We start from the raw sequence: 27,954 nt of genomic DNA on the forward strand, positions 1-27,954 counted from the left end.
CCCCCTAATTCCCTCTTAAGCTTTACTTTGGCATACATCTGACTTTGAGCCACCGCGCCACCTGCTTTTAGTCTCACTTTATAAAACTTGTGCATTAGATTGGATTGTTAGCGTTCGTCTTACCTGATTCAGGTGACTGATATATTTTGAGGACAAACTGAGATGACTTTGGAATAAACGTAACGTATATGACAGCAGAGATTCATTAATAATGTAAAGCACAACAAAGTCTAAAATTACCTATAGCGCATCCTCCTCATGTTTGGTATGACATGTTTAGAAACCAAAGGAAGACGCCCTGAAACACAAAAGCAAGCAATATAAATGCATTTTGTCCTAATGACTTTATTAATGAATATTCAAAATTAGAGCAACGTTCGGATATATGACACGACCATTATCAACTGATTAGCATGCACAAGTGCGTTTAACATATATATTGATTCATATGCATCCATATTTGCAAATTCCAACAGTTTGGTTAAAATGATTACCCTGTTGTCATGGCGACAGTTTTCCACATGGTCAGAATTTGGCTAAATAGTGTAATCCTTCATCTTCCCTAATGGCCATCAAGCACAACATCACTGCGAAGAGTAAATATTGACATGCCTGCTCCTCTTATTAAGACTGCGCATGGCTGATTGGCTCCATCTCGGTCCCAACTTATCATATTTGTGGCCCCTGATAAGCAGCCTGTGTCTGCTGCTATCAGATAGTCTGTGGGTTTTGTACGGATGCTTGTTAGTGCGGCGGCCACCTTTGTTTTTGCAGCCGCACTGAAGCTGCGTGGGGTTCCGTCTCTATCTGCCGGCTTAAAACAAACAAACTTCTGAGTTGTGCAGCCTTTGGGAGGGACAGTAATGCAAAAATGTGCTTTTTTCCCGACAGAGACAATCCCTGCATCGCCTGGTGCGGCCTCAGCAGGTCCATCCCCGTCCTTCTGTTTTTCCCTGAAGCGGCCGTCTCGAAAGATGGTGACATCAGCTCCACTGGAGGTACGGAGACAAAAGTATCCGACATCTGAGTCAAACACCTCTCAGTAGGCTAAATGCTGCATTTTCTGTGCCACGTGTGTTTGCTCAGACCGCTATCACATGGCCTTCAAGATTGTGCGCACGGAGAGCCGCTTGGTACGAGGAATACTCACCAATCACGGATTCCATGAGGTAATCTCCTCCGCTAAATCACGCAGATTTAAAAGATTTGCCCAGATCTTGTAAAAATGCATTGTTTAGCCGCGTGAGCTATTTATGTGCCCTTTTGCTCTGCAGGATGAGAAATAGTCGGGTTGCTTTCATTTCCCCTGATTGATATTGCCCGTGTCAAAGCCCCGGAATGCACCCGTGGAGGAAAAAAATAAAAAAAATAAAAATGAAATGACCTCAAAAGAGCATTAATCCTGTTTCACGAGAGCACAAAATCCCCATTATTGCTCTTTCCAAGCAGTTACAATTAATTCCTTTTTTATTTCATTTCAATGCTTCTTGACTCCCGTTAACCCATCATCAAAGGCGGACAAGTGTCTACCAGAGCGGCGGCCGGGCCAAGCTTTAATAAGTCTTTATTGCCAACATCTGTGGCTGCCCCAGACTCCGAGGGGCCATGCGAAACTCTGCCTGCTAACGAACTGCTGGAACCAAACAAAACAAAAGCGGTCGAATAATATGAGGGTGACGAAATTCTCTGCGCGGGGCGTCCATCATTCCTCGGATTTTGCTGACACCGGCTGTCATAGCTGACATCAGACGCTACACTGTTACCGCAGCTGTTTTACATGTTGTTTTTTTTTTAAACCTCTTAAATCTAAATGCTTGGCAGTTTGTCACCTAAAGCTAACTTTGTTTTTTTTTTTTAACTCCCCCCCCCAGGTTCACCCTAACAGTAATGACTTTAACCTCATGTGGTCAGGATCGCACCTCAAGCCTTACATGTTACGCAACCTTCAAGACTTCCAGAAGGTCAACCACTTTCCCAGGTAGCAGAGCTACACTTGTTGGACCGCTGCCGGTGCTGTGCGTTCCGTTTGGATCGGCGGGAATGCCGGATGGATGTCGCACATCGATCCGCGCCTTTAAATGCCCGTTTGTGACGCACGTTCTGCTCATTTCCAGGTCTTACGAACTGACGCGCAAAGACCGCCTGTACAAAAACATCCAGCGAATGCAGCAGACTCACGGATTGAAGAACTTCCACATCGTTCCACAGACTTTTGTGCTTCCCTACGAGTATCAGGAATTCTGCAGTAAGACCCCCCCCCCCCCATTTGGAGCAGGTTGACAGTTAGGTGAAATGTTGCCTGAACATCTTCATCTCGCAGGTTGTTTTGCCAAAGACAGGGGCCCGTGGATCATCAAACCAGTAGCATCTTCCAGAGGGCGAGGCATCTACTTGGTCAGCAACGTGAGTGATCGCTCCGTCAGATACAGCAGTTCTACACCTTTAATGTCCATATTATTGCTGTCGTCTCACCTGATGTTGCGCCAGCGCTTAAAAAAACGAAGCAGGATGCAGGAACTGCCCATTAAATACTGCCAGCTGGTGGGCAAAGTCATCTCCTCGCCTCCTCCAGGCGACCATCTTGCTGCTCATCTCAATCGTATCTCTTCCCGTCTGACACGCTGACATCATTCCTGCTGTCCGCACCGTCATTGGATTTTCCCTGCTGCCTCTCCTGGCCTCAGCCTTTCCATCCCAGCACGTGGAAAACCTTCCAAGAGCTTTTTTATTCGCACAACTCTGCACGTGAATAGGGTCAAGGAACAGTGGAAATAAAGTGTCTTTAACTAAAATGGGTCATTCCGAAGAAAAGCAACATCTTTGTCCCAGACTCAGCGTTTTTAAAATATTAGCATTCTAAGTAAAGGTAATCTCTTCCCCATCAAATACTTATTTTAATGGGTTTTGTCCCATCTTTTCGCCCTTTTACACATGAGAGGACGCAGATGCAGCTCACACAGCGTCACGCTCACAATACTTTGAAGCTCCGGCCAGCAGATGGTCAGCACAAGCTGTAGACGGGAGGGGGGGGCAGCTAATAGCTCTCTTTTTTGCTTTAGTGTGATGAGTTCCCCCTGATTCATGCACAAACACACTTGCACATTAATGTCAGCGCCAGTGGGAGTTAACTTTACACACACTTTTTATTATTTTTTAAAAAAATGACCGTGTGAAGTGAGACAGTCAGCGAGCCAGATGTGTGGGGGGGTGGGGGGGTACCACAGATACAGATGACTTTCATGACCATTGATGTGTCAACCGGCGTGTTTTTGCTCTTCCAGTGTGGAGTAAATAACACCGTTCCAAGTCCCCGGCTTTAGGAGGAGCCCAACGGGGCTTTTGCTCTCGGAAAACACGTGCGCGATTCTTCTTCCCAGGCATTTTTATGAAACAGTGGAAAGAATGACAGAGTGATATTTGGAGAGAGGAGAGAGATATGTTCATTTTTTTTTTTTTACCGACACAGGTTTTTTCGCACCGAACCGCCGCCAGCGCCGAGGTCGCGCCCTTTGCAGCACATCTCATGTCCCACCTCCCACCACCAGGTTGTGTTTTCACGGGCTCTTGTTCAACGTCGACCTGCGCGGCCTCGCGTTACTGATTCGATCCCCCTTTGATGTTAATGGCTAACAGCAACGGCGCTTCATGACATCACTGAATGCAATGAAGCAACATTTGTTTGGAAAATGATTTAAACTCCCAAACCTGTAGCGGTATTTATTAACTGTTTATGGTCTGTTTCAGCCAACACAGATCTCAATTGATGACAACATTTTGGTTTCCCGTTATATTCATAACCCTCTGCTGATAGATGGTAAGTCCGTTGAATTGTCACAGATTCATTGATTTTAAAACCTGGGTCGCTGAGTAATCCTTTATGCGCCTACAGAGTTCAAGTTTGACGTGCGATTGTATGTTCTGGTCACATCGTACGACCCACTGCTTGTCTATCTTTACGAAGAGGGCCTGGCGAGGTGAGCTCTGCCTTTGTGGTTGTGATTTTGTGTTTTGTGTAATCCTGATAATGATTATCTGGCACTGCGGCGATCGCTGACCTTCTTTAGGTCCCAACAGCCTAAATGGACTTTGAAGAACATCTATACCGCCCTCGAGGGCAGCTGAGACAGCATGAACTTCTTAAAAAAGCTTGAAGCCTGGAGAATAATGGACAACAGATGGTCTCGGAAATTAGCTAAGGAAATTGTTTGTTATGAGTAACTCAACTCTGTCCTTAAGGCAGCTTGTGGCAGTGTTTCAGTGGTCCGGTACAGATAATGTCTCCTTGCGGACTCAGTCACACTCGCTGTGATCCCCTCAGTGTCCACAAGAGGGCAGCCTTTTTCTTACTGGCCCTCTGTGCGTTGGCGACTGGAACAAAGTACTCTATTGTTCCGTGTATGATAAACTCATCAGAGGCAATAATTGTGTCCTTGTTTTAATTGCGTCACGTTGCATTTATTGATTGTTGGCTTTTAGGGCTGTAATTATGTATTTATCCAAAAAGAGGCTGTTGTGAGACGAGAGATCTGGAGCGAGCCGATGATTTATGGAACACTGGCTCCTCAGTTCTGTGTGATAGTGCTACATGATGGAAACATTGTGCCACCACCCTCCTGTTTGCTGTCTTCATCATCAACAATGAGCCATAAATCACGGCTGAATTTTGAATCCGGCTTTTATCTCAACTCGTGCCGGTATTCAGATGAAACGGGCGGTGCCAAGGAATTCTTTTTACTGCACATGTGGCATCCACTCCTCTCAAATACGGCCAGAGAGCAATTTCTCTCTCAGTGCCTTGATCACCCAGACAAGTGGGATGAGGTCATTGTGGCATTTTAGATTTGTAGTGATGCTGTTTGATGGCACTGAAGTCTATTTTCTTTTCTCTTTTCTTGCATAAATACACAGATTCGCCACCGTCAAGTACGACCGGACTTCAAAGAACATTAAGAACACATTCATGCACCTCACCAACTACAGTGTGAACAAGAAGAGCGGCGATTATGTCAGGTAACATTGACGAGGCTGCAGGTCTGTTTTGAGAGGCAGGCCCGACTCCTCCATTCATGGCGAGCTGAGCGTTTGAAGTGCATTTCTCTCTGTTCAGCTGCGATGACCCTGAAGTGGAGGATTATGGGAACAAGTGGAGTATGAGTGCTGTGTTGAGGTATTTGAAGCAGAAGGGGAAGGACACCACATGTGAGTGAAAGCTACATTGTTCCCCGCATGTTTTCCTTCATGCCAATGCCCACGTAGAGCTAATACCAAGTTGAAACTGTTGCACATCTCAGATGAACATCTGAACACAAATTTCAGCATAGAAAATAGCAGCGATTGTTTATTTTTGGTGCACGTACTTACACCGTGAATCTCAAGTCAGTATCTGCCTTTAGATACGGATTAGTTACGTACGACTGTAATACCGTAGAGCCTAAATCATATGTAACTTATGTCTGTAAAGTTGAGTGTTTGCTCCCGGCTCCGCCGTCACCATTTCCACCCTTTTGCTATAGGCAAAATGGTGACCACTGAGTGTCATCCACATTAGAAATGTCCACCATTACACATGGCAGAGTGCAGTCAGGATGGCCGGTGTAGGAGGGGAGGCTCTGTGGGTGATGTGAAATGCGACGAATGTCTCGATTGTCTCTGTGCCAGTGCTGATGAGGCAGGTGGAGGACCTCATCATCAAAGCCATACTGGGCGCTGAGCAGCAGATCGCCACCGCCTGCAAGACCTTTGTTCCCCACAAGACAAACTGCTTTGGTAATTATTGCCCACACACTCTCACACACACAAAGAGGACCACTCCTTTCCTATTTCCCTTCAGTTTCATATTCATTGTCCGTCAGTTCCTCCATAATATAACAGCAGCAGACGGGCAGCAGACGGTCATTCTCCAGCGTGGAGCCTTCCTGCCTGTCGCAGCCATGCGACCAGCCGGCCGACTGTGGACAGCCTTTTGCTTCACACAGGAATCTCCTCCTCCTCCATTTTGCCATTCAGGTTTGCCTGATTTAGGCCGATTGTTTTCTTGGCAGCAGCAGGCTCGTGTGAACTCCATTTCAGAGCCATTACCGATGTTAGTGTTGGCACTAATTGTCTACGCGCACTGTCTCCCTCTTTCTATGTCTGGCAGTCTGTTGGAGATTTGGAGTTTGAAAGCGGGCGCGTTAGCCAAGCCTCCCTCAGCAGCGCTGTCTCTTTTTCACTCTTTTCCCCCATGTCTCGCTGTTTCTGTTTGTTTATAATTCTCTCGCTCCCTCTTACACTCCTTTTCACCCCTCAGATGTGAGGAAAATGAAGTTCTTCTGCTGTTTCGACCGACTTTTGTAGACACAATAGCCGGTCTGATTAGTTGATGTTTAGGCTGTAGTCACACCGCCAGTCAGTTGCCTGCATGGAGATGCTATCTACACCCAGCCGCATTAGCCTGGCGTGTGAGTGGTGACCATGCAGGTATTATTATAGCCTCATGCTGTCTTATTCACACTTGAAGTCACAAACCAACAAGCGGATGTCACCTTTCATGAATGTGCAATTGAAAAACTTTTTTAACAATCAGGGTTAGGACATAGCGTGGCCCTTTTTGATTGATGGAATGTAGGAATACCTATGAAGGAAAGGCTGGTATCTATTTATGTGTGTGCAGAAGTTTGTCTGAAAGAACGACAAGGGAAGAGTGTTGATTGGTCTGAGCTCCACTGAGTCGGCCCTCTTCTCTGTCAAAACCCCAACGAAACCTCTGAGGTCCAGTCAGACGTCGCATTTAAGCCTCCGTTTGCTTGCGCACATCCCCAGAATCCTCGAGATTCTCCCACCTCGAGCTGGCACCACACCCAACATTGTCCCTGCCATAAATGGGTAAATCTTTGGACGCCGGTCAGGGAAAGCGTGCACGTCAGGGCAGCAAACGCACTAAAAGCAGCCATTGTTTTACACCTTTTATACAGACTTTGGTTTGACTGGAAGGGAGCCACGCCAGATCATAAAGCGCATTTTAATCTTAATTTACTGCAAATGGTTCCCTGGCTTTTTAATGTCCATTAATGGCTTTAACGCAACGTTTATTGTTTTCAAATGGGATTTCTTCCCTTTGCATATCCACATCTAAATGGGCGTACTGTAACAAACTCTTTTTATAGCTCTGTAATGTTTTATGTGGAGAGAAATAAAAATAACAGCTTTTTTTGAAAAAAAAAAAAAAGTTTTTGATTGCATGGGAGTGTGTGAACAGACGAGCGTGTGTGTGTGTAGAAAATGCCACCCATGCTGCTGCGTACTCCTGCCGTGTGATTAATGGACAGGATTTTTTTTTTTTTTCTGCTGAGGGATGCTGATTAAGAGATGTTTTGACTGAGATCTGATTAGCCAAGCCAAAGACCTATTTTATTACACACAAAACATTCCACTTGCTCCCGCGTTTCACCGGGCGGCCCTCATTAAGTGTGGCTGATCCCCAGCCTGTGAACCACTCTTTTCCATCTGTCGCGTTAGCACTCCTGCGTCGATGGAGAAGCTACTGTACGATTCAGCTTCTCTAAAAAACGTATTCATCAGCTGTATTTATTATCATATTTGGGCTATGGGCCGTTAATTCTATTTCTTTGTCCGTGCAGTGGTGGCGAAACTGCTCGGCAGCACAAATTCTCTCAGGACGATGCAGCCGTAATTCAACAGTACTGTGAAAACACCCTTTAAGGAAACACTTTATTCTACTGATGTGGTTGTTTTGGTCCAATGAAGTGCACGGCTGGCGTGCAGACCTCATTAATTGTGGGTGTTGCGTTGTCTCTGGAGGTAGAATGAACTGTTTTCAGTCATAAATTTATATCAGAGCCCCTTTGTCGCCACTTTTCTCTCTCTCGTTTGTTTTCTTTAAGGGGCGTGTTGTGGATGTTCGCTTCCTCCGCTCCGCTTGTCTGTAATGCTTGTTGTGGTCCCTCTGTGGGCGTATTTTACAGCTCTCTCCCGCCAGCGGTCCAGCCACAAAACAAACGCGTCTAGCAGCGAGTGGTTGCGCGCAGGCACGCGGGCCGAGAGCAGCGCCTGCTCCTAATTGGGGGAAAATGCTCAGCATATGGAGCCTGCATGTCGGGTGCTGCTGAGGTGGTGAAACGCCGCCCCATTTTCCCTTGTTGTTGTGGTGCTACTGGTGAGGCGATGGCAAGCTGTAGCCCATATATTCCGGCGGTGCCCCCCCTCCAAAAAAACCTGATACATAATAATTTATGACAGGCGCGCTACTTTTCCGCAGCTTTCCTCCCGATTTCTAGGCAGAAGCGGAGAGCATGGGATAACCCTGCAAGTGGAAAATAAAAGTCTCTGCTTAAGCAAGCACTATGTAGTCATGGGGGTCCAGCCTGTGCTTAGAGTTTAAGATGGCATTGGAAGCTCAGCTGCAGGTCTTGGCTCAGACGCGTATGGTAGACCTTGTTCCGTTCCATCATGAAAACGTACTTGGCACTTAGACTCGGGACCTTGTGATGGTAGCATGTGTGCGCTGCTGACCTATGTAGTGAGAGCTCCGTTTACAAAATCCACAGTGTATTTTCACCAGCCTAATACGGGCCCTGAAAATATATGAGAGAAGCATAATATTTGTGTTTTCTGGAACTGTTACAATCTTTTTGCGTCCGTAAAGGTGGGAGAGGGGGGGGGGGGGATTCAAGACGGGCTCAGGAAGAACAGTAAAATGGGAGAGGTCTGGAAAACCCCAGAGCCCTCCATTTCCTTTAATGCAATTTGATAGCACCTTTCATTTCTGTCTCCGTGTCTGGTAAACTCCCAGCTCTTTCAAAACCCCTCGTCCCCTTTTTGAAAACACAGACCCTCTGTTCTGGGCCTCCATTCTCCAAACGTGAGCTGCGATAACCTCCCCCCCCCCACCGCTGACATCATCCGTTTACCGCTTTCAAGCGCCGGAGGAAAACCTCACGGTCTTGTTGTTTTCACTGAAAGGCCGAAAGCAAAGATAAACAAACGAGCCCGTTCCGTAATAGCCCCTAATATATTAGCTTTATCGGGGTAACATTAGCGGCTGGAGATGCTATCGGCCAAGGGTGGCGACTGCACGGTCAAATAAATTCAACTCATCCTGCCCAAAGTGCCATTATTCATGCGTGTGCACGACATTAGCGATCACTCGCTGTCGTGCTGGTTGTTGTGTGCTTAACACTGGCACTGACCTGAGATTCCTGAATAAACAGTGCTGCTCGTAGCAGCCTCGGACCCTCCCCCTCAAACCCCCCAGCCTGTTCTCAACAGTCTTTTCTTTTAAAACCACCATTAGAAGTTTTTTTTTCTCTCTCTCCACCCCCCCTGGATCTACGGCTGGGTTCTACCCTATCCCTGTAAAATACTGTGGTTTCCCTGCACGCCGCTGTTGCTGAGGCCGGCAGGTCGCTGCCATATAGCGTGACACTCCCAAGAGCAAAGCAGAGGCTTCGATAGGGCACGTAGGCCAAATCCGTTGCACAAGTCAGTGACACGAGACAGAAAATGGAACAGCATGAAAGGCTTTTCATCTTTTAAACCCCACCACTTTTTGACCTGTTTGTCAAAAAAAAAGGAAAAGAAACACCAATCGTGCCAATCATGGAATGACTTAATGCTTCCAAATCCCCCCGGCTGGTGCCGTTTGGGACAGACTGTCAAATATCTGGCTTTGGACCGCCGGAGCCCCACTTTGGAGAAGCTGCCGATATTATGATGCCGAGAAGCTTCTTTTTTTCCCGTTCCTTCTACCATTTGCGCACCAGACCTCTTGTTAATATGTAGTGACAATCTGTAGACTGCTTAACCTCCCCTGTAATGGGAAAATGATTCCCTTCATGTACCAAAATATTCACAGCCACAGCGTGTTTTTGATCAAACCCACTCTGTGAGCAACTCCATGACAGACCAAATGTGTATGTACTTAGCAAATGTAACCAAGCCAATCCCTCAGTAGCGGGCTTTGGTGATTTGGTGCATGACATGCGTGTAATCAGTAGCAGAAATGCATCGGCGGCGTTGCCACATAGTGGAGCTATGATAAAGCTGCAGGGTTGTTGATATATGTCTGTCTGCACTTGCAGGGTTGTTTATGTCTCTTTCTCCCTGCTGCTGTCCATGCTAACGTGGTGAAACACATCTTGTGTTTTCCTCATAGAGCTGTACGGCTTCGACGTGCTCATTGACACCAACCTCAAGCCCTGGTTGTTGGAAGTGAATCTTTCTCCCTCCCTGGCATGGTGAGTTTCACTCTCCCCCTCCTGAAGTTTATTCCGACTCCCTTCGCTCAACCTCTAATTTTGTTTTTTGTTCTTCAATGAACGTGTTTACAGTGATGCCCCCCTGGACCTGAAGATAAAGGCCAGCATGATCGCAGACATGTTTTCACTTGTTGGTGGGTGAATTCTCGCTACCGCAGCCGCCCATTTGTTTGCAAAGGTTTTTGCATCCGCTGCTCATTCAAACATTACAATAGTAGCATAAAAGGGCCACAGCTGCAGTTATAGTAATAGATGCCAGTCGGGCCTTTTGTAAGAGTCACTGAATAATTTAAGTCTGGTTTGTTTTCTTCCATTTAAGTGGATTTTAAAACTGAAAAAGTGACAAAACTCCACTCCAAAAAAGAATTAATGATTAATGACGCATAACAAAATATTGCAGAAAACTGAAGATTATGTCTCTTTAACCAAGATTTAATATCCTCTAGGCTTAACCCAAAGATATATAGCTTGTTTTTATATACAAACATATATGAAAACATGGAATAAGAGCAAAAATCTAGTAAAGAAAACACAATAACTCATGAGACTTTCACATCTCATTATTACTGAACCTCTCAATGTTCTCTAATGTATCAGAATCACTCTGATTCCTTACACTCCTATTCTGAGAAAGAAATCATGTGCTGATGCTCAGAATGTGCACATATGAGAACCCAGACCATGCTGTGGCTTTGACCCCCCCCTCTTCTCTGGCTTATTATCTGCATTGGTTTGTAGAGTGGAGTCATAAATTGCCAGTTATCTTTGGACCCAGACGTCAGGGTGCATCTGGGGAAAATGAGCAGTGGCATGTTAAACATAGCACATGTATTATGTACCAAACAAACTCTCCATTGGCTGATAACGCCTGGGCTCCATCCCAGCTCTGTAAATAATGGCAGCATTCCATTAGCATTCATTTTCTGCCCGTGCGTGTCTGTCAGTCCCGAGTCACTCCTGTTTGTAATAATTACCCTGTCTGAGCGAGAAACGTAGCAGGGGGTTCTCATCCAATGGCATGAAGGTTGGAACCCAAATACCTTCCAACTTCAGCCTGTCAGTACGCTGGAATTAAGCGCGTCCGCTAGATGCAGCACAAACAAAGGTAAACGTTGCGCTTCCTCCACCGGTTAAGGTTGAGGCGGTGTGGGAACTAATAAACAGAACATCACCGACTTAGTTTTATTGACTGTGTGGGAACGTTGTAGTGGGAAATGTGAAGCGAAAAGCCCACCCTTATCATCTCCCACTGAAACGCAGTCAAATGTAAATATTTGGAGCTGTGTAACTCCGGACTGTCACTGTAAGAAAATAAACTTCTCAAGAGGTTAAAGAAATACTCCGACAACGTATGTATTTCATTTCTGGCGAGCGATAGAATCGCTACCAGCTATTTTATTGAAATGTTTCGTGAAAAAAACATCCTGGAAAAAGCATGGAATAATTTATTAATGACTTTAAAAGGTTTCCAGGAGGCACCTTTATTTATCTTGGGGTCCTTTTGTTTTAGAGCTTTATGCAAAGCTAACAGGCTAGCCGTGTCATCGTATTTATTGAGCAGATAAGAGCGCTATTGATCTTGGCAATAAAGCAGATTTTACAGATTGTCTCCGCTGTTGATGCTGCCGTTGTTTTTTGCTCCATTCAATGTTTTCTCGTTGTAAACTTAAAGCTGCGGAAGCCTCTCATCCTCATGAGCGGCATGTTTACACCCTGGTATCCTCCTTAGCGCTCATCTGTTCTGTGGCCCTGCAGGATTTGTGTGCCAGGACCCCCTGTCGAGACAGTCTCGCTCCGAACGGGTCACCCTGGATCCCAGCCTCAAACATCCAGCAGCACCAAGAACACAGGTACCGGCTGGAGGGCAACGCATGCACGCACACACAAACACACACACACACACACACAATAAAGCTATTCCGTGGTCATTCACCCTCTCTTCTCATCCTTTTCTTCTCGCTTGCACCACATTGCTGCCACTGCTATTGATCTCCGCTCCTGCACTCATGGAAAATTCGCCGTAATGCAAAACAACAGCTAATGTAATCAGAGTTTGAGTGACATCAGCTCATAAAGCACTCTGTGGCTCAATGTTTTATCTTTTCTAATCAACTGACTAATGCTCTCTCCCTCTCCCTTTCCCTCTCCCTCTCCCTCTCTCCCTCTCCCTCTCTCTCTCCCTCTCTCTCTCTCTCTCTCTGTCTCTCTCTTGGCCACATTGGCCAATAATGCCACAGCAGTGGAAGCACTTGGCCCCCTCCGCTGGGCCACTGCACCCTTTTGGCGCAGCGCCCCGCTGGAGGGAGATTGCTTAATCAGACAGATTAGTGCTCCACCTCAAATTGTGCAAAAGGCCTGTTTAGATACACACTGACAATGTTTCATTGTTGCCTGTTGATGTAGTCTGTTTCTTTTTTGTCTCTTCAACCCCATAAAAGTGAAACAGATATTTTGATGCTCACTCACAACTCACTCCTCCGTTGCCTCTTAGAGACCTCTTTCTGCACCGACAGCCACTAAACACAGCCCAGTGGTGAGTTTTCCTCTGACTCAGACAAATGATTTCTTCTTTTGTCCCCCTTTTTTGCAATTCCCTGATGCCTGGTCCATTCCCGGTAAGAAATCGCCCACTGCTCCTTGCTAATGTGATTATGTAGCCTTGCTATTTTTCATAGTGACAGACGCACCGCTTGTATTAAATAACATTCCCATTACCTTAATAAAGCGGCATGAGTAAGCAGTATGCTGCAATGCACCCTTTTGAACCAGAACTCTTCTGAGACCTTGTTGCAGACTATAAGTCATTCAGAATGACAGCAAACTGTAGCTGTCACAGAGGATGCTGTAGAGTTCCAGTGAATTTTAGAGAAACAGTTGTCCCCCCCCCCAACAGATTAAGGGGCTACAGTTGAATCTGTTCATCAAGGATTCGATTTTGTCACTTCTTGGCTGCTTTTCTATACCCCCAGCCATATTAGACAAATGACATGTAATCTCCCTGCTATTTAGATGACAAATTCTGCATGATTTGTGATTTGATTGGCACAAGCGTGTGTGTCTGGTCCAGGTTCCAGCCGACACGTCAGTCACAGCCTGGTTGTGGCAGCAGGAAAAGTTAGTGTTGAACAGGGAGAGAGTGTGTGACGGCCTACGACTGGATTTTTTTAGACAGCAATAGGAGTTTTCGCTGATTTCTGAATGACGTGCAGTTACTGACTTTACTCCTATCTGACGCAGCGGCAGAGGCCCGCATCAGGCAGCAACCCCGAAAAAGCCGGGTCAAAGGACAAACTGGCTTTAAAACAAGAAAGCACTCTGGGCCTGACTGCTGAGGAGGTGAGCCAGGCTGGGTTTGTGACAGCATGGCAGCTGTAACTTGCCATGACATTAAAAAAATGCTTCCCTGTTGTCTCTTAAATGAACACAGATCAAGATGCTGCGGAGGATACAGGAGGAGCATGAGAGACGGGGGGGCTTCATTAGGATCTTCCCCACTGCAGAAACCTGGGAGCTTTATAGGTAAGCCGAGCTAAACTCATCCTCCGATGACATCAATCTATTTTATTGCTTACAACTGTGTTTCCCGTTTTTTTAAGCATACAATTGAGAACATTTTGGTAGATTTAGATGCTACTCACAGAGGAGTTTTTAGACACGTTTGCCACAATAACTTGAGTACAACTGGGGCTCCTGCTGTGATGATTAATGTAATTTGCTTATTATCTTCACTCCTCAGTGGATATCTGGAATCCAAGACTTCCATGAACTACACGGTGGCAAACAGACTTTTCCATGGAAGGTAAGCATTTCCATTGTGGTTGGGAATGGGGAATAAATCTCTCCATAAGTTTATGGAAACGGGTTGGGTTCTAACGTGGTGTTTGTTTGGTCTTTCAATTGGATAGGTGAGAGGAGTAGCTGTTGGGATGTTGCACTGTCAATTTTTCCAGCTATGTGGCAGGGCAAAGACGAGGGAGGGGAAAGACAGATGAACTGGACTTGTTTACTGGGACATATTTCTGCTGTAATGTATAATGTGCTTGAGCGTGAGCTTTCAAATTCATGGCAAATGTTGGAGAGTCACTTTTGCTGTTTTTATTTGTCACTCATTCTCTGTCCTTTGGACCCACTCTGCAAAAAAGAAAAGAAAAAAGAACTGGAAGAGTGACTAAACTATCCTTTCCCAGTTCTGGATCCAGTTAATGTTGAAATATTTAACTTTCACAACCAAGCCTTGTGATAAATGAGATACTTAAATCATTATCGTTGTTGTTACAATGGTGTTGACATGTTCTGCCTCTCAGGAATGCGAACGGGAATGTGCAGCTGCAGGTGGAGTCCATTCACGACTGTCATGTTATCCAGTATGAGAGGAAACTTCTGTCTCTGGAGACACATAAAAGAAGACGTCGCCACCTCGCCAATCGCTCTGTGGCAGGAAGAGGGAAGTCAGGTTGGCCTTAAACCCTTGACTGAAGGCACCTCTGTTTCAGAGCCTCAGTGTGAATCAGTTTGTTTCAATGCCAGAAAACAGAAAAATAGACATATTTGAAGCATATGTGTGTGTTTGCGTGTGGATCCAAAAAGCTGATGATGCAACTGACATTCATCTTTTTATTCACCGCACTGCGTAATTCAGGAAAGGAGTCCAAGAGCTCCTTAACAGTTAGCAGCAGTCAGGAGGCAGAGGAGTGTGCTCAGGAGGAAAGGGAAGAGGTGAAAGAAGGACTGGAGCCGCTCTCCAACAGGGTTTTGGAAGCAAAGCTGAGAAAACAAATGGCGGCATCGCTGGAACGCTGCCACACCGAGGCTCTGTCCGGCTCGGAGGCAGCTGTGCACGCTGCCATGCCCAAAGTCGGCCTACTTGACATCCTTCAGCAGGGGTGGGACCTCAGGTCAGTCTGATGCCCGCAGATCCACCCCTCCATCATTACCACATCATCAGTGCCCTCACACTTTTGATTTATTTTAGGGCGAAATAAAGTCAGGAAACATCTTTTTTTTTTGTATCAACTCCTCATTAGACCCCAAACTTTGGTTCCTCAAAAGGATGAATGGAGTGTCGTCATATTTTCTTGAAAGACATATATGTGCTTTAAACATTAGATGTGTTGTGATTGAAGTTGAAACTGAAATTATAATTGGAGGAGGATTTAAAATAACAGGTCTGACTCCATAGGAATTCCTCTGTGCTTGCCAGGACCGAACTTGAAGCAGGGAAATTATAGTTCAGGATATCATTGTTTCTGTTTGACAGCTTTTTCCACAACATTTTAATGGTCTTCTCAGGTTCAACTGGGCCACTAAGGCTGTTTTTCATTTTTCAGAGAGGTGTAGAACAAGATAACCATTTGGAGGAAAGTGCTCCACAGCTCTTTTTCCCTCCTCTTTAATAATAAAGAATATCAGCTTAAAAGCTCATGAATTTCACTGGCGCTTAACACTTAGTGCCTATAATTTAGAGAAACCGGACACGGTAGTTCATGTTCGCTCTGTATTTTCATTATTTTTTAGTAAAGTTCAGGCCCGAAAGGCTTTCTCATCGTATCTGCAACGAGTCCAGCAGAGACTGTTGGCAGAGAGCAGAACTGACACCACCCCACCCTGGCCAGACAAGGACAATGACCAAATGGTAAGAAATGAATCTTTTTGTAATAAATGGACCTGTTGGGAGCAAAGAATGTTTTCTTACAGTAATATGTAAGTCCTTCAGAATATAATATTGTTCTGGGTGCGTGCGCAGGTACCAATCAGTGACTCGCGTCAGCAATAATAGAAGTTTTCTCGTCCCACATTTTCCATCTGCACAGGATCTGGTGATTCGTTTCCTGAAGAGAGCAGCCAGCAACCTTCAACAAGACGTACAGGTTGCCTTTCCCAGTCGCCAACTTCCACTCCAGGACCGCAGACGCATTCTGTCTCACCAGCTCGGAGAGTTTATCCACTGTTACGACCAGGTATCCGGCTTCCCAGCGAAACAGCAGTTTTGGGAGGTGATTGGAAGGCGGGAAACGCGGACGCTGACTCGTGCTTTCCTGTTGTCTTTAGGAGACTGATAATATGGTGAAAAAGCAGGTCAGCGACGGGGGACATTGTGTTCACTCCAGCGTGTTTCAGGAGTACATCACTGCGGCGAGGTTAGTGGGCGGAATGAATGTCCTTACGACCGCACCGCGGAGTAATGAGCGATCACAGTCTCTCGTCACCCGTTTCAATTCAACAGTGAAAGCGAGCTGGAGGAAGTGCTGACGTTCTACACGCAAAAAAACAAGTCGTCCACCATTTTCCTGGGAACGAAAGTCAGGAGTGCTAAGAAAGAGCTTTGTGAAGTCAACCTCTCAGGCAACAGCGAGACTTCCAAAAGTGAGTCCCTCCGGTGTTTAGTTTTTCACCAGATACCTGTTACTCTGGGTCTGCTTTATGTGTTTCATTTAATCATTTAAGCGCAGTAAATGGGAGCCGTTTGGAGTTTTGAACACCCCCCCCATCCTTAAAAAAAGTTAAAAGGCGGAAGGCCGAATCCTGGTGTGAAGGCCGCTTCGGCTTCAAACGATTATCGCTCGCCGGGGGAAAACAAATGTGTGTCAGGGGTGAGGAATGACTAACGGATGATAAAGGAGCTCTGGCTTCTTTCCTCCTTTCAGATTCGCCTGCGGCCAAAAAATATTCCGGCTGTGCGGAGCCCTCGTTTGCCACGAGGAAAATCAGCAGCGAGCCAGACACGGAGGCTGCTGCAAGTCGGCCCGCTGTCCGCACTTTGTCTGAAGACCAACAGGAAGCAGCAACACAGCCAGACATCCAGGCCCCCCAGCACCGCTCCAGCTTCCCTGCGACTTTGGACTTCACAACTATTCACCAGCACCGCCGCTCTTCCGGCTCAGCGGCCCTACCTCTGTACTGTCTGCTCCCACCGCCCCCCCCTCAGCCGCCATCTTACACACAGTCCATGGGGGCAAAGTCTCAACTCCACCACTCCGAGAGTCCACCTGAGCCACCTGGGTACATCTCCTCCTCTGAGGTCACCCAGCCTCCGAGAGCGCCGTGGACACCTGTCTCCACTGGCTCCAGTTCTCTTCCTAGAGGCCATCCGAACCAGGTGCTCAGGAAGATTCAGTCCTTCACGACATCAATGTCCTGTGGAGCGGCATCTTCCATCCCGGGCGCCATGCAAATCTACAGCCAAAAGCTCTCGAGGCCGACCTCAACGAGCCAGCGTACGGCCCTTCAGCAATTACCAGTTTTAGATCAGCTCTTCATAATGGTAAAAAGTTTCTGTATTGGGATTAAGAACATTTAAACAATGTCTTTATTTCTTTCTCCTATTCTCAGTCACCAAGGGGAGTGACTCCAGTAAACTCAAGTCAAACTCAGTTGGGATGCTCAAAGAGTTACATGCTGGGCCCGAGCAAGCCCAGTCAAACCAGCAGGCCTTCATCTCGGCCCTGCAGAAGCTGGCCGACAAGCAGGCCGCCCGCCGATATGCTAGCTCCAGCCACATCAACCTACTGACACACCATGTGAGTCCAAAGAGTCTTTTTTTAGTTCTAGAGCTGACAGAAGGGGGAAACTCCCACCTGAAGCCGAAGAGACACTCCAGGAGGGTTTATCTTCATTATGACGATCAGTGATTTGATTGTAATCGTCGGAAACCGATATTCAGCACTTCATGAAGATGTATCGATAAAACCTAAAAAAAGCTGAAACGTCACACCGTCCCCTAGATTTCTTTTTTATGGGAAAATTTGGTCAACCCCGATCCATACAATTGAAACCAGACATCTGTCTAGTTATTAAACTGTAAACTAATCTGTGTGATGTTTCATGTAAGGGAGAAAAAAACCTCTCTGTGAGGTCTCTGACATTTCTCTTGTTGATATTCAAACCTGGCTCCGACCCCATCGAGCTGCGCGTCCGTCCAGCTAGACCCACTGGAGCCGGAGGATCCGCCGCCGCGCTCCATCCACCTTCCACCGTCAGCTGTCATCTCGCTCGCGCTCTGCAGGCCGGTGGGGGGGTTGGTTAAGTCTGTAAGTGTGGGTTTGAATCAGGCTGCCCTGAACAGTGGTGAGCCGCATCAAACAGCTCCGTGTGAGGTCTCATTATCAGATGCACGACGGGGGGAGTGATTTTTCTTGATGCCTAACAAGCAGCTGTTTTTTTTTTTGGTGGTAATTGATGCTTATAAATGGAGGAATGTGGCAAATTGGCCCAGATCAGGGCAGGGGCACTATCATCACCTTCTGTTTCCCCTAAAGGTTGTTTGTCATTCCTTCTACCTTTTCTCCCTACCTCCTCTTCAACCTTAAGGAGTTTTTCCCCTTCATTTTTTTTATTTTTTTGTGATACCAGACCACACAGACTGCAGAATTTATGGCTTGATGCTGAAAGTCCTGTCTATCTGAAAGGTGTTTGTTGTATATACTATGAATTCTTAATCCTGGGCTTGGCAGCAGTTTATTTAGGAGAGTAAAATAGTCCAGTGTTTGGCACTTAAAAGTACATCTTGTGTTTTCTTTTAGGGCTCAGATTTGAAGTCATTAAATCACTTGCCGGACTAAATGGAGATCTTTGTAAACATTAACGACACCCCGTTGCACCAGTTGACCTCTAAGATTTAAGTAATTGCTCGCTCTCATGCTAGGTCACTTGCGATCTAAACAAGTTGAAACTGAGCTATGCCAGACGCAGCCACAATAAAGTTCATGCATACATGTCGATGTATGACTATGACTGCGAATCCTTCCAGCTTATGCCTACTACTGCATTTTTTCTATTATTAACACGACCGCTGCTATACACAGCGGGATGATGACGGAAATACCGTCAATCATGTCGTTTTAATGTTATCTGGGTTTAGATTAAACAGAAATAATATCACTGGTAAATAATTAATCACGCCGTAGCTGTGCACGTCACGCAGATGTGCATTTTGCTCTGTATCGTTTCCCCCTTGGACATTTATTGCACAGGAGGAAATAAAGTATCTAAAACGCCACAGTGGTGTAATTGATTCTCCTATTAAAGTTTATCCGAGATAATTCCCATGGCGGCGTGCGCGTTCAGATGCCGCAGTGGTCCTGGCAGGGTTGTAAACTGCAGAGCTGATTTCTAGAGCCATGCTATCTGATTCTGCAAAGGTGGAAGGGGGAGGGAGATGGACCACCTACATTTAGTGCTAAGTGGAGCCTAGCTCCGCCGTGTGCTGTGTGTACATTTCACACGTCCTCCAGATAGGAGAAAATGAATTGGCCAAAGCAGGGAGGAGCTCATGTGCTTTTTCATCAAATATTTTCTTTGCTCTGGAAAGCAGGAAGACTAGTCGTGAATTATTTGGTTAGAATTACTTTCACGCGGCGCTGAATCATCAATCTGTTGAGTTTTTTTTTTTCTCCTCCCTCCTCTGTCCACAGTTGACCCAAATGAGCCTGGCCAACAGGATGCTGAGCAGAGACGGTTTCACACTCAACCCTCAAGTGCAGCACAGCGCCGCTCCTGCAGCCCAGCGGGTTCGCTCAGGAACACAGCTGTGCAGCAGCGCCGGGTGAGTCCAGCATGTGGGATACAGCAGGCAGCACGGGTCCAATTTAAACAAGTCTTTCAGGCCTATTCTGCAGCGCCGCTGGACGGCTCTGACAGGTGCAGGCTGATATTTATACGTCCACTTAAGTGACATCTGTAAAATTTTGTTCTCAAACTTCACGTTTCTGTCAACACCTAACACATCAGCCCATTTTCTAAAAAAAACCCCAAAAAAACAAAAAAAACTTTAAATTTGGAATCCAGAGGGTTTTTTTCACACAGAGGAAAAAAGAAAAGCATCATTTGTCTCTTTTTCCTTCTTCAGCCTCTACTCCCCAAAGCCCTGTTTGTACTTCGACCCAGGTATTGATAAACCCACAGTTTTAATCCAAAAGGGAAGATAACAGAAAGCGCTTGTTTTGTTTCTGCTGGAGGAGCTGGTTGTTGATTCATTCGGAATCTCCGGCTCCGATCCTGGCAAGCTTTCAGAGCGTCCTCGCTCTCCTCCAGAAAATGACCGAATGACACGCGAGTTACGAGCCGATGAGACCGGATGATATGCAGCGCCTCATAACTGGTGTGAACAATCGGAGCCTGCGCATTGCCAAAAACATCAGATGTGGAGATTGTTTGATTAACTGTCAAAAAAAAGAAAAGCCGACCCCCGCGAGTGCTTCCGTTGGACTGTCCTGTCTTTCCTGCAGCTCTTTCCTCGTTGCTTCTCCGCTTTTCCTCCTAACTAGTGCTGATGTTGCTCATATTTCACCATTGTTCTCATGAGCCCATTTAATTGCCCTCCCCTACAGGACTAGAAGGGAAACGGGGCACTTTAAACAGCCTTGACCTTTATGGGCTGATATACGCTGACGCAGACATTGAAGCGAGCACTTCAATTGAATTTGATTTTTGCAATGCAATGAAATTTAGAACTGGTTGAGGCGGCCTATTTGGTTACACTCAGTTGCATCTGTAATGGTCTTTAATGACTTTTTGTTCAAAATGTTGCTGTTTGGAAATGGTTTGCAGATTGCCAACATTTTTTTGGGCAGGCTAATTCCGTTTTTTTGTCGGGAATGGGCAGGTAACTAACTGGAGCTGAGCGTGAGAGGCGTGAGGGTGGTGCCAGTCCTAACCAAAAGAGTAAAACAGTGAGCACATGGTCCACACAGTCAGCACAGGTTGTGGTGTTATTAAGGTTGAAATTCACAGAGCACTTTAAAATGGACCTTTTTACTGTGTATTAATGTTAATGCCAGGAGATATATTAGTGTGCATAGTTTATCATCATCATCTATGTTGTTGTGTCATAATGTGGCATAAGGTCCAGGCATAAATGTCAGTATTTGCTAAATTATGCTGAGTCATGGTGTTGTTTGTTCTTTTTAATGGTTTAGCTAAAATCCTACTGTTATTTTACCTATAATCTCTTGATAATGGCATAAATTGTATGTTTTTGGAAAGAGGGTCTTTGATTTTGTTGCTGTTAGCCATTAATAAAGGGTTTTGGGGAGAAATACAGTATAGAGAGACATACAGCATGTAATTTATTGTGATTTGTGATTAATTTCATACCTCAAATCAAGGAATTTGAAGGGAATTTGAGGTGACATTGTCGTGTTATTGATAAAAACAAAAAACCCAAGACAGCTGTGTTCCGTGTAGTGTGGCAGGACTTCTCGCATGCACGGGCGTAACACATTGTCCTCGTTGAGATATGCGGATAAATGGCCTTGATTTCACTTCACTGCTCTTTCTCATGACACAGAATTTCCTGAGTTCCCCTCTCTACACTCAGGATGACGGTGTGTGCCAAACATGCTGAAACTGTTAAGCACCCTGGCTCTTTAAGCAGCCACAGGGGTGAAGTATGATGGGTTTCAAAGAGTAGCACAGCGCTTTGAAGTGTTATGGCCAGAATCTATCAGGTATGCTACTTCAGCGCTGCAGGAGCGTCTCTCCGCCGCGTGTTTTTCTAGCAACAATCATCCTCATTGTCCGCTGACGTGCAGTGTCGAGGTGAAAGGGAATTGCCAAAACAACACGGGCAGAAAAAAAAAAATCACTGAAAGTGCACGGCCGACAGATGTGGGTGCAGCTCGAGGGGCAAGTGTGGAAACGTGGTGTTGCGGGATTTTCCTTTTTTTTATGTATTGAGATGAATTCGTTTTGGCCGGTTTTATTCCGTTTGCTGTTGTTTTCCTTTATTAATGTGATGAATTGAGTTAACAATGAAGGGGCCACGTTATTGCCACAAAAACTGTTCCATGTTCTTTCTGTGAAAACGAATAAGCAAAGCTTCATCATTTTTACTGCGTTGTGTTCAGATTGGAACAGCTGGGGCAGAAATTTACCACAACTGTGCTTATTCATGGTATTTTTAGTTCTCTTTCGTACCCCTAATGTTTGACTTGGTTGAATTTAGATTTTTGTATTTTACGATCACCCATTTGGGTATGAAACCCAATCAGAAAGAACCTTTTGTGAAAGGTCTCTGATGAAGGAAAAAGGCTCCACAAAATTAGTTTGATGTCTCCCCCCTTTAAATTTTGAAGAAAGAGGGGTTTTCATTCGCATTGATTGGAGCCAGATGTAGGAAGGAGAACCCCTAAGGTAAGAATGGGTGAGCTTCCAGTAAATGGATTTAGGTTATTCACTGGATACATTCACCTTCACAGCAGGTCAAGGCTCCCAGCCTATTATTATAGTACAGGAAATAAAATAAAATATGTGACCATCATCTGGATTGAAAGCACCTTCAGCCATTACATTTTGGTATATATCATGCACTTTCATCGTGAGCTAATTTGTGGTTTTACAGTTATTTGATAAATCCTGCTGCACCATTACACTTAACAAAGAGTTGACTCTTTAAGGACGTTAATAAATAAGGCCATTTGCTTGCAAGGATGCATCTGTATTGCCACGCTGCCAAAAGCAATCAATTATGCAAACAACAGCGAAGCCGCTGCAGCATCAACAGCTGCAAAATTATTTCCAGACACGGTTGCGTTCAGGAACCAAGTACATTAGCTTCGACTGCCAAACCTGTGCAAAGGTATCGGGTAGAAATTCCTTCTATTCCACACATTTGTATTTGCTGCCATCAATGGATCAGCATTATTCCTTCTGGAGAAATGAGAATTTTATTTCTTTTTTATCACCGCTGATGGTGGCATGAGCTAGATGAGAGTGGCTCCCTCCCTCCCAGTTGATGCTGTACGGTGACCGGGCAGGGCATCGCGGCACCATATCCTTTCATTCCCGGTTGCTTTCCCACATTCACACCGAGCTAGATTGATGCAGCACATGTGCTCCACCCGCGCTGCTGTGTTGTTCTACAGTAAGTCATATCAGCGTATGAAAGAACGGCCAGCGCAGCGGGGAGTAAGCTGACACCAACGACTCCGGCAGGAAGGGAAGTCCCAGAAAGTTGAGGCTTCGCACATGTGCTGCCCTGGTGATGAGAAACTCAGATGTAACACTGCTGTTCTCTTTTATTTTTTTCTTCCTTCCTTATTTCAGCGGTTACTGTGTAGGAATAATAATTTAAAAAAAAAAGCTCATTCTTTAAAAAAATATCATAATGACTTTGTATTATTGTTTTCCTTTTTGTTCTCTTGACAAACTGACTTCTCTAAAGGATCATGCACTCATGGAAAGCATATGCTGTTGACGGGAAAAATAGCTCGTATGCTAATAAAATGGCAGTCCGGAAGGTCCCAGTGGTCCCGTCTGCAATGCAGGCTGCAGCCAAGCTGAGGGGAACGACTGCCGTAAACAAAGAACGAGTCCTTGTTTTGTAGGATCTTTGGCCTTGAGAGTCTCACAGATAAACCTTTGTCTCCAGAAAGTCTCCCAGAAAATTGGCCTGTTGTCACAGCATTTGTTTTTGTAATAAACTGTATATGCTATTCTATGAACTGAGAAATGCATGGGCGGATGGCACATTCACATGAGTTTTGGATCCCCCGAGTCCTTGTTAGTACAGCCTGGATATTTCGCAAGGCTTCCCCTTGAGTGACAGAGTGATTACTAGGCTGTAGATATTGTTCTGGGAGATTATTGAATTCTAATTTTAGAGCTTATCAGAGTTTGGCTCTGAGGTGAAGCAGCTATTGTGATTTTAAGCCTGCAGTGTTTTCTGCCAATCACTTTTTTTTTTTTTCATCCCCACAACCCATGGGGAGCGCCCCCCCCCCCCACCTCCTTGAAGCTCCCAGTTGTGCTCTCCATGGCATTATTTTTGGCTGAGATGTTCCATATACAGCAGAACACCATGAGCCACATGTCTGAAGTGGGAGTCCAGTCACCTCATCGCTCCAACAGCAGCTGAAAAGAAGAGAGAGAGAAAGAGAAAAAAGGAAAAGAAAGGAGGAGCTGAAACGGGCTTAGTTCTAATGACAGATAATCCAGTTACAAACTCGTGGAGCTCGTCAAAAGGTTGGCTTTCCAGGTTGTGGCTTTGTGATGTGAATGGAACGTGAAGCTCTGGGAGCGCTGAGGCACAGAGAAAAGGTTCTCAGTTCAGCCTGCGTTTGCCACAGACTTGCCCTCTGCTTTGATATTCATCCACACACTTTGACTCGAAGTTTCAGGGCTCTTGAGCCATTTTGCCTTTTTTTTTTTTGATTAATGAATGAATCGACTGATTTTGTCTTTGGTTGGTTTATATACCCACAAAACGGTCTTATTGCAGCTCAGTGTTGAGTAACTGAAACTTGGATTAGCTTGCAGGGTGTCAGTTATTAACACGGGTCTGCTATTAACAGCTTCATTTTGGGTGTATTGAGAGGAGATCTGTGCTCTCATCTTCCAAACAGACTCAGCCACTCATGATATGACAAAAAAGACTTCTGAACTCTTAAAAAATTCTGGATTTAAGTGTGTCCTTCTTGATTTATCTGTTAAAACGCGCTTAATCTGAGCACAAAGTAGGGCCAGCTCCTCCTGGTGTGAATTAGCTTTGCTGCTACACACTTTCTTGGCATGATGTCAACATTAGTGCGACAGTATATCCCCCTGCCAATTCAATTCATGTCTGCCTTCCAACCAACAGACCCCAGAAAGACCGAGAGGACACCCCCAAGAGCCTGCTGGCAGCGTTGACCCCCCAGCAAGTTTACCCGCCCGCCCCCAGCAGCAACCAGCTTCAGTCTGCCATCAGAAAGCTGCAGCAGCGACGGCTTCGGTCTCAGCAGTTTCTCGACCAGAGCCACCGTATACAGCAGGTACAGAGACGCCTTTTCATCCTTCTCCTCAGCACTGAACCCAAAATATAATATTTCAGTTGCTGGAAGCCTGGATGGTTACTTTTAGTAAAATTACACCCTGGAAAAAATAGAACAAATTGTGTTAGAGTTTTAAATAAATACTCCATTTAAATGCTTTGACTGCTCATTTTCTCATTTGCTCATTACGCCACTATTTATGGTTTTCTATTACCGTATAAAGTCCGTAGCCTGCACCAGCGTCCACCTGGCGTTCTTGCTGCGCCGCTCTTTTGCCCGCCCGCCTTCACCTTGGTAATTGATGGAGGAGACCTCAGTGTAGGTGCAGATTATCATTTCACTTTAGCGGCAGCGTCGCCCAGAAGATTACAAAATCCGCCCACATCCAGGAAACAAACCTGCACGTTTGCATTCGCAGAGCTATTCGAAATATCTCTCCCTCGACCACAACGGCAGAGTCCCCTTTAACAGAAGCTCGTACCAGCAGAGCCAAGCCTGATTGCTTCCCCCTAAATTACACCGTTTGGCTGAAGTCGGTGAGGATTATATCAGAGTTTGAGTAATCAAAGACTGGTGTCCATTAGGGCGTTAGAGCGGTCTAACCATTACATTTCAGAGCTGATTCACACTCCGTTTGTGCTCTTCACTGAAACGCAGGTCAAATAGGATGGTCGGGTTTCATGTAGGACAAACGTGTTCACGCCTGGTTAAAGTGGCCGCAGCGATTTGGCTGTTTTATATCCATCCATTGTTTTTGTTGTTGATGGTTCCTAATCTGGGTGTTGGGGCGAGCTCAGACATACACCAAGGACAGGTTACCAGTCTTTTATAGCACACACGCACACACCACTTGCACACATCCAGTGGTAATTTAATGTCGCCACTCAACCTAATGTGCATGGTTTTTTTTGACCGTGAGACCACATAAGCTGTGTAATTTTAATGTTTACAGGATGAGGATCTGTCTTCAAGTACAGTTGCTTTTAAATCTGAGATGAAGTGCATGTCTCAGTCCCTTTATGTACGGAGTGAAAGAGATACAGCGCAGCACCCTGGGACAGCTCGGAGGCTGTAATTGGATTGGATTCTGTGATTGGATATACTTCTTTTGCCAGTCCTCCCTGAGTAATGCAGTTGCTCTAGCGTCATTGTTTTTTCTTTTCTCGGTTGGTTCCTTAATTAATGCAATTGAGGTGATATTTCTCTTGGCATGGCTCAGCAGCCTTACGCAAGGCACTTTATGAAAACGATCCCCCTGCTTTTTCTCTCTCTCTCTTTCTCTCTCTCTTCCATTCTCCTTCTCATATTGCCCCACAATCAGATGACCAAGATTCTTGGGTTTTGTTTTTTTCATGGCACGTCCCATCACCAGTCACATATGGTCAGGAAAGTCTACTACAGTCTGAAATCTGTCAGTTTTTGACATCCTGGACTTGCTGTGAACTTTTGTGGAGAGTTGTCCTTTTTTAAAAAAAAATTTCCCCAAAAAACTGAGGTCATAGAAGACTGGCTCTGGATATGCTCGTCTCACCATCTAATCAGGCATCCCTCCCTAAAAACCTTACCACCCCTCCCCATTTGTTCCACCCACGTCGGGCTTTGCTGGTCTGACCTAGAAATGTGCGTCTATACCGAAAGTGGGGACGTCTGTGTGGGAGCTAATGCACGCCAAGACCCATCCAGTGACTCTAGCCGAGACATTTGCCTGTGTGCCCCTTTATCGTTCTACTGATTATTTATGGCCCTGTGTAAAAACTAATTAATCATGATTAAATGAACTGAAAAAAGTCCACCCTTAAGTGATTGTGTGGAACAGAGAGAGTGACGGGGCTATCCGGCCACTTTGCTTCACATTCTAGTTAGTGGATGCAGACTGCGCGGCTCCTCTGCAGACTTGGCCTCAGGCCACCTGGCAGCCAAAGAAAGGTACCCTTCCTGGAGCCGCTCACACTGAGCTGCAACTGTAGGCCTCGCAACCTGGAAATTCAGCTCGCCATTTATCAGCACACAAATTACATCAGATATGCGCTGTCACACCGCCGGATCCCTGAACGGCTGCTCTATGAAGCTTGAAAGCCATTAGCTTGTTAGATAGCCGTATAAAGCTGCGGAGAAAATAGCGTCGGCGTGAGACGTGGAAGGAATGTACGCGCAGCATTCCCCTGCTCTGCGAGGGCCGAGTGAAATGCGGCTTTTTTCATATCATGTCAGGGAGGAAGGAGAAAAAAAAGCAGTATTATCTCACACATGCCCACACCTTTCCAAGCCTTTGAAGAGATTCTTGTACCAACAAATAAATGATGGGAAGAATTTGGTTCTCGGCATCTGCAAAAAAAGAATGTTGCGCTTCCTTTGATACTGGATTAATAAAACTGCAGTATTTCTTGTGACACACCACGAGTTTTGACACGGATGACATTCTCCCACCCCCATGATAATCCCCTGCAAAACTGTAATTCACATTTCCTACTTCTTTTTAGTACTGTTTTATGTCTTGGGAGGTCATTGTGCAGCCTTTTTGGGAACGAGGAGTAAAGAAACAAGCAAAAATGTATTTCCATCGGTTTGATAATGCTGCCTCCTTTTCCTTAGGCTCAGTTTCCAGAGCAGTCCACTCCTCAGGTTTCCGCCATCTCCAGCGTTTGCCCCTCGACGAGCGTCCACCTCGGTCCTTCTCCCAGTCAGGTCCCGTCCCGTCTCGGTCCCGGCGTCATCCCAAAGCCGCCCAGCAGTGCCAAAGATGGACAGACCAGGAAAACAGCAGCAAAGCGGCTCATGAAGTAAGACCCTGTTCCGTCCCTTCAGGCGTTGAGGTTAAAATCCGGTGTAGCCAAGGGTTTAACAAGTCACTGTATAATAACCGTCATTCAGTTCCAGCACCGAGGTGTCAATAATTGACTGCTTCATGTGGACTGAAAATGGCGAGGGTGCTGAGTTCAGCAGGATATGGC

General features: G+C 45.8%; 1 protein-coding gene across 4 annotated transcripts in view; it reads left to right on the forward strand.

Annotated features, from left to right (window-relative positions):
- ttll5 (tubulin tyrosine ligase-like family, member 5) overlaps positions 1-27,954 on the forward strand; it is a 35,665-nt gene that overhangs the window by 1,309 nt on the left and 6,402 nt on the right. For 2 of the 4 annotated variants that reach the window (XM_011616913.2, XM_003962624.3), the window contains exons 3-30: positions 892-998; positions 1,087-1,169; positions 1,872-1,978; positions 2,115-2,245; positions 2,321-2,403; positions 3,745-3,814; positions 3,890-3,974; positions 4,909-5,010; positions 5,108-5,199; positions 5,659-5,766; positions 10,154-10,235; positions 10,329-10,390; positions 12,012-12,106; positions 12,748-12,789; positions 13,494-13,592; positions 13,684-13,775; positions 13,993-14,055; positions 14,561-14,709; positions 14,896-15,151; positions 15,771-15,888; positions 16,067-16,213; positions 16,305-16,393; positions 16,480-16,619; positions 16,901-17,470; positions 17,586-17,773; positions 19,667-19,797; positions 24,832-25,003; positions 27,596-27,783. In XM_011616913.2, coding sequence (XP_011615215.2) covers positions 892-998; positions 1,087-1,169; positions 1,872-1,978; positions 2,115-2,245; positions 2,321-2,403; positions 3,745-3,814; positions 3,890-3,974; positions 4,909-5,010; positions 5,108-5,199; positions 5,659-5,766; positions 10,154-10,235; positions 10,329-10,390; positions 12,012-12,106; positions 12,748-12,789; positions 13,494-13,592; positions 13,684-13,775; positions 13,993-14,055; positions 14,561-14,709; positions 14,896-15,151; positions 15,771-15,888; positions 16,067-16,213; positions 16,305-16,393; positions 16,480-16,619; positions 16,901-17,470; positions 17,586-17,773; positions 19,667-19,797; positions 24,832-25,003; positions 27,596-27,783 — 3,651 coding nt within the window. Of the gene's footprint in view, positions 1-891; positions 999-1,086; positions 1,170-1,871; positions 1,979-2,114; positions 2,246-2,320; positions 2,404-3,744; positions 3,815-3,889; positions 3,975-4,908; positions 5,011-5,107; positions 5,200-5,658; positions 5,767-10,153; positions 10,236-10,328; positions 10,391-12,011; positions 12,107-12,747; positions 12,790-13,493; positions 13,593-13,683; positions 13,776-13,992; positions 14,056-14,560; positions 14,710-14,895; positions 15,152-15,770; positions 15,889-16,066; positions 16,214-16,304; positions 16,394-16,479; positions 16,620-16,900; positions 17,518-17,585; positions 17,774-19,666; positions 19,798-24,831; positions 25,004-27,595; positions 27,784-27,954 lie in introns of those variants that run through there. The other 2 variants (XM_029826597.1, XM_029826605.1) reach the window with 2 other exon arrangements.

This window comes from Takifugu rubripes, chromosome 2 (assembly GCF_901000725.2).
Source record: "Takifugu rubripes chromosome 2, fTakRub1.2, whole genome shotgun sequence".
Lineage (NCBI taxonomy): Eukaryota > Metazoa > Chordata > Actinopteri > Tetraodontiformes > Tetraodontidae > Takifugu > Takifugu rubripes.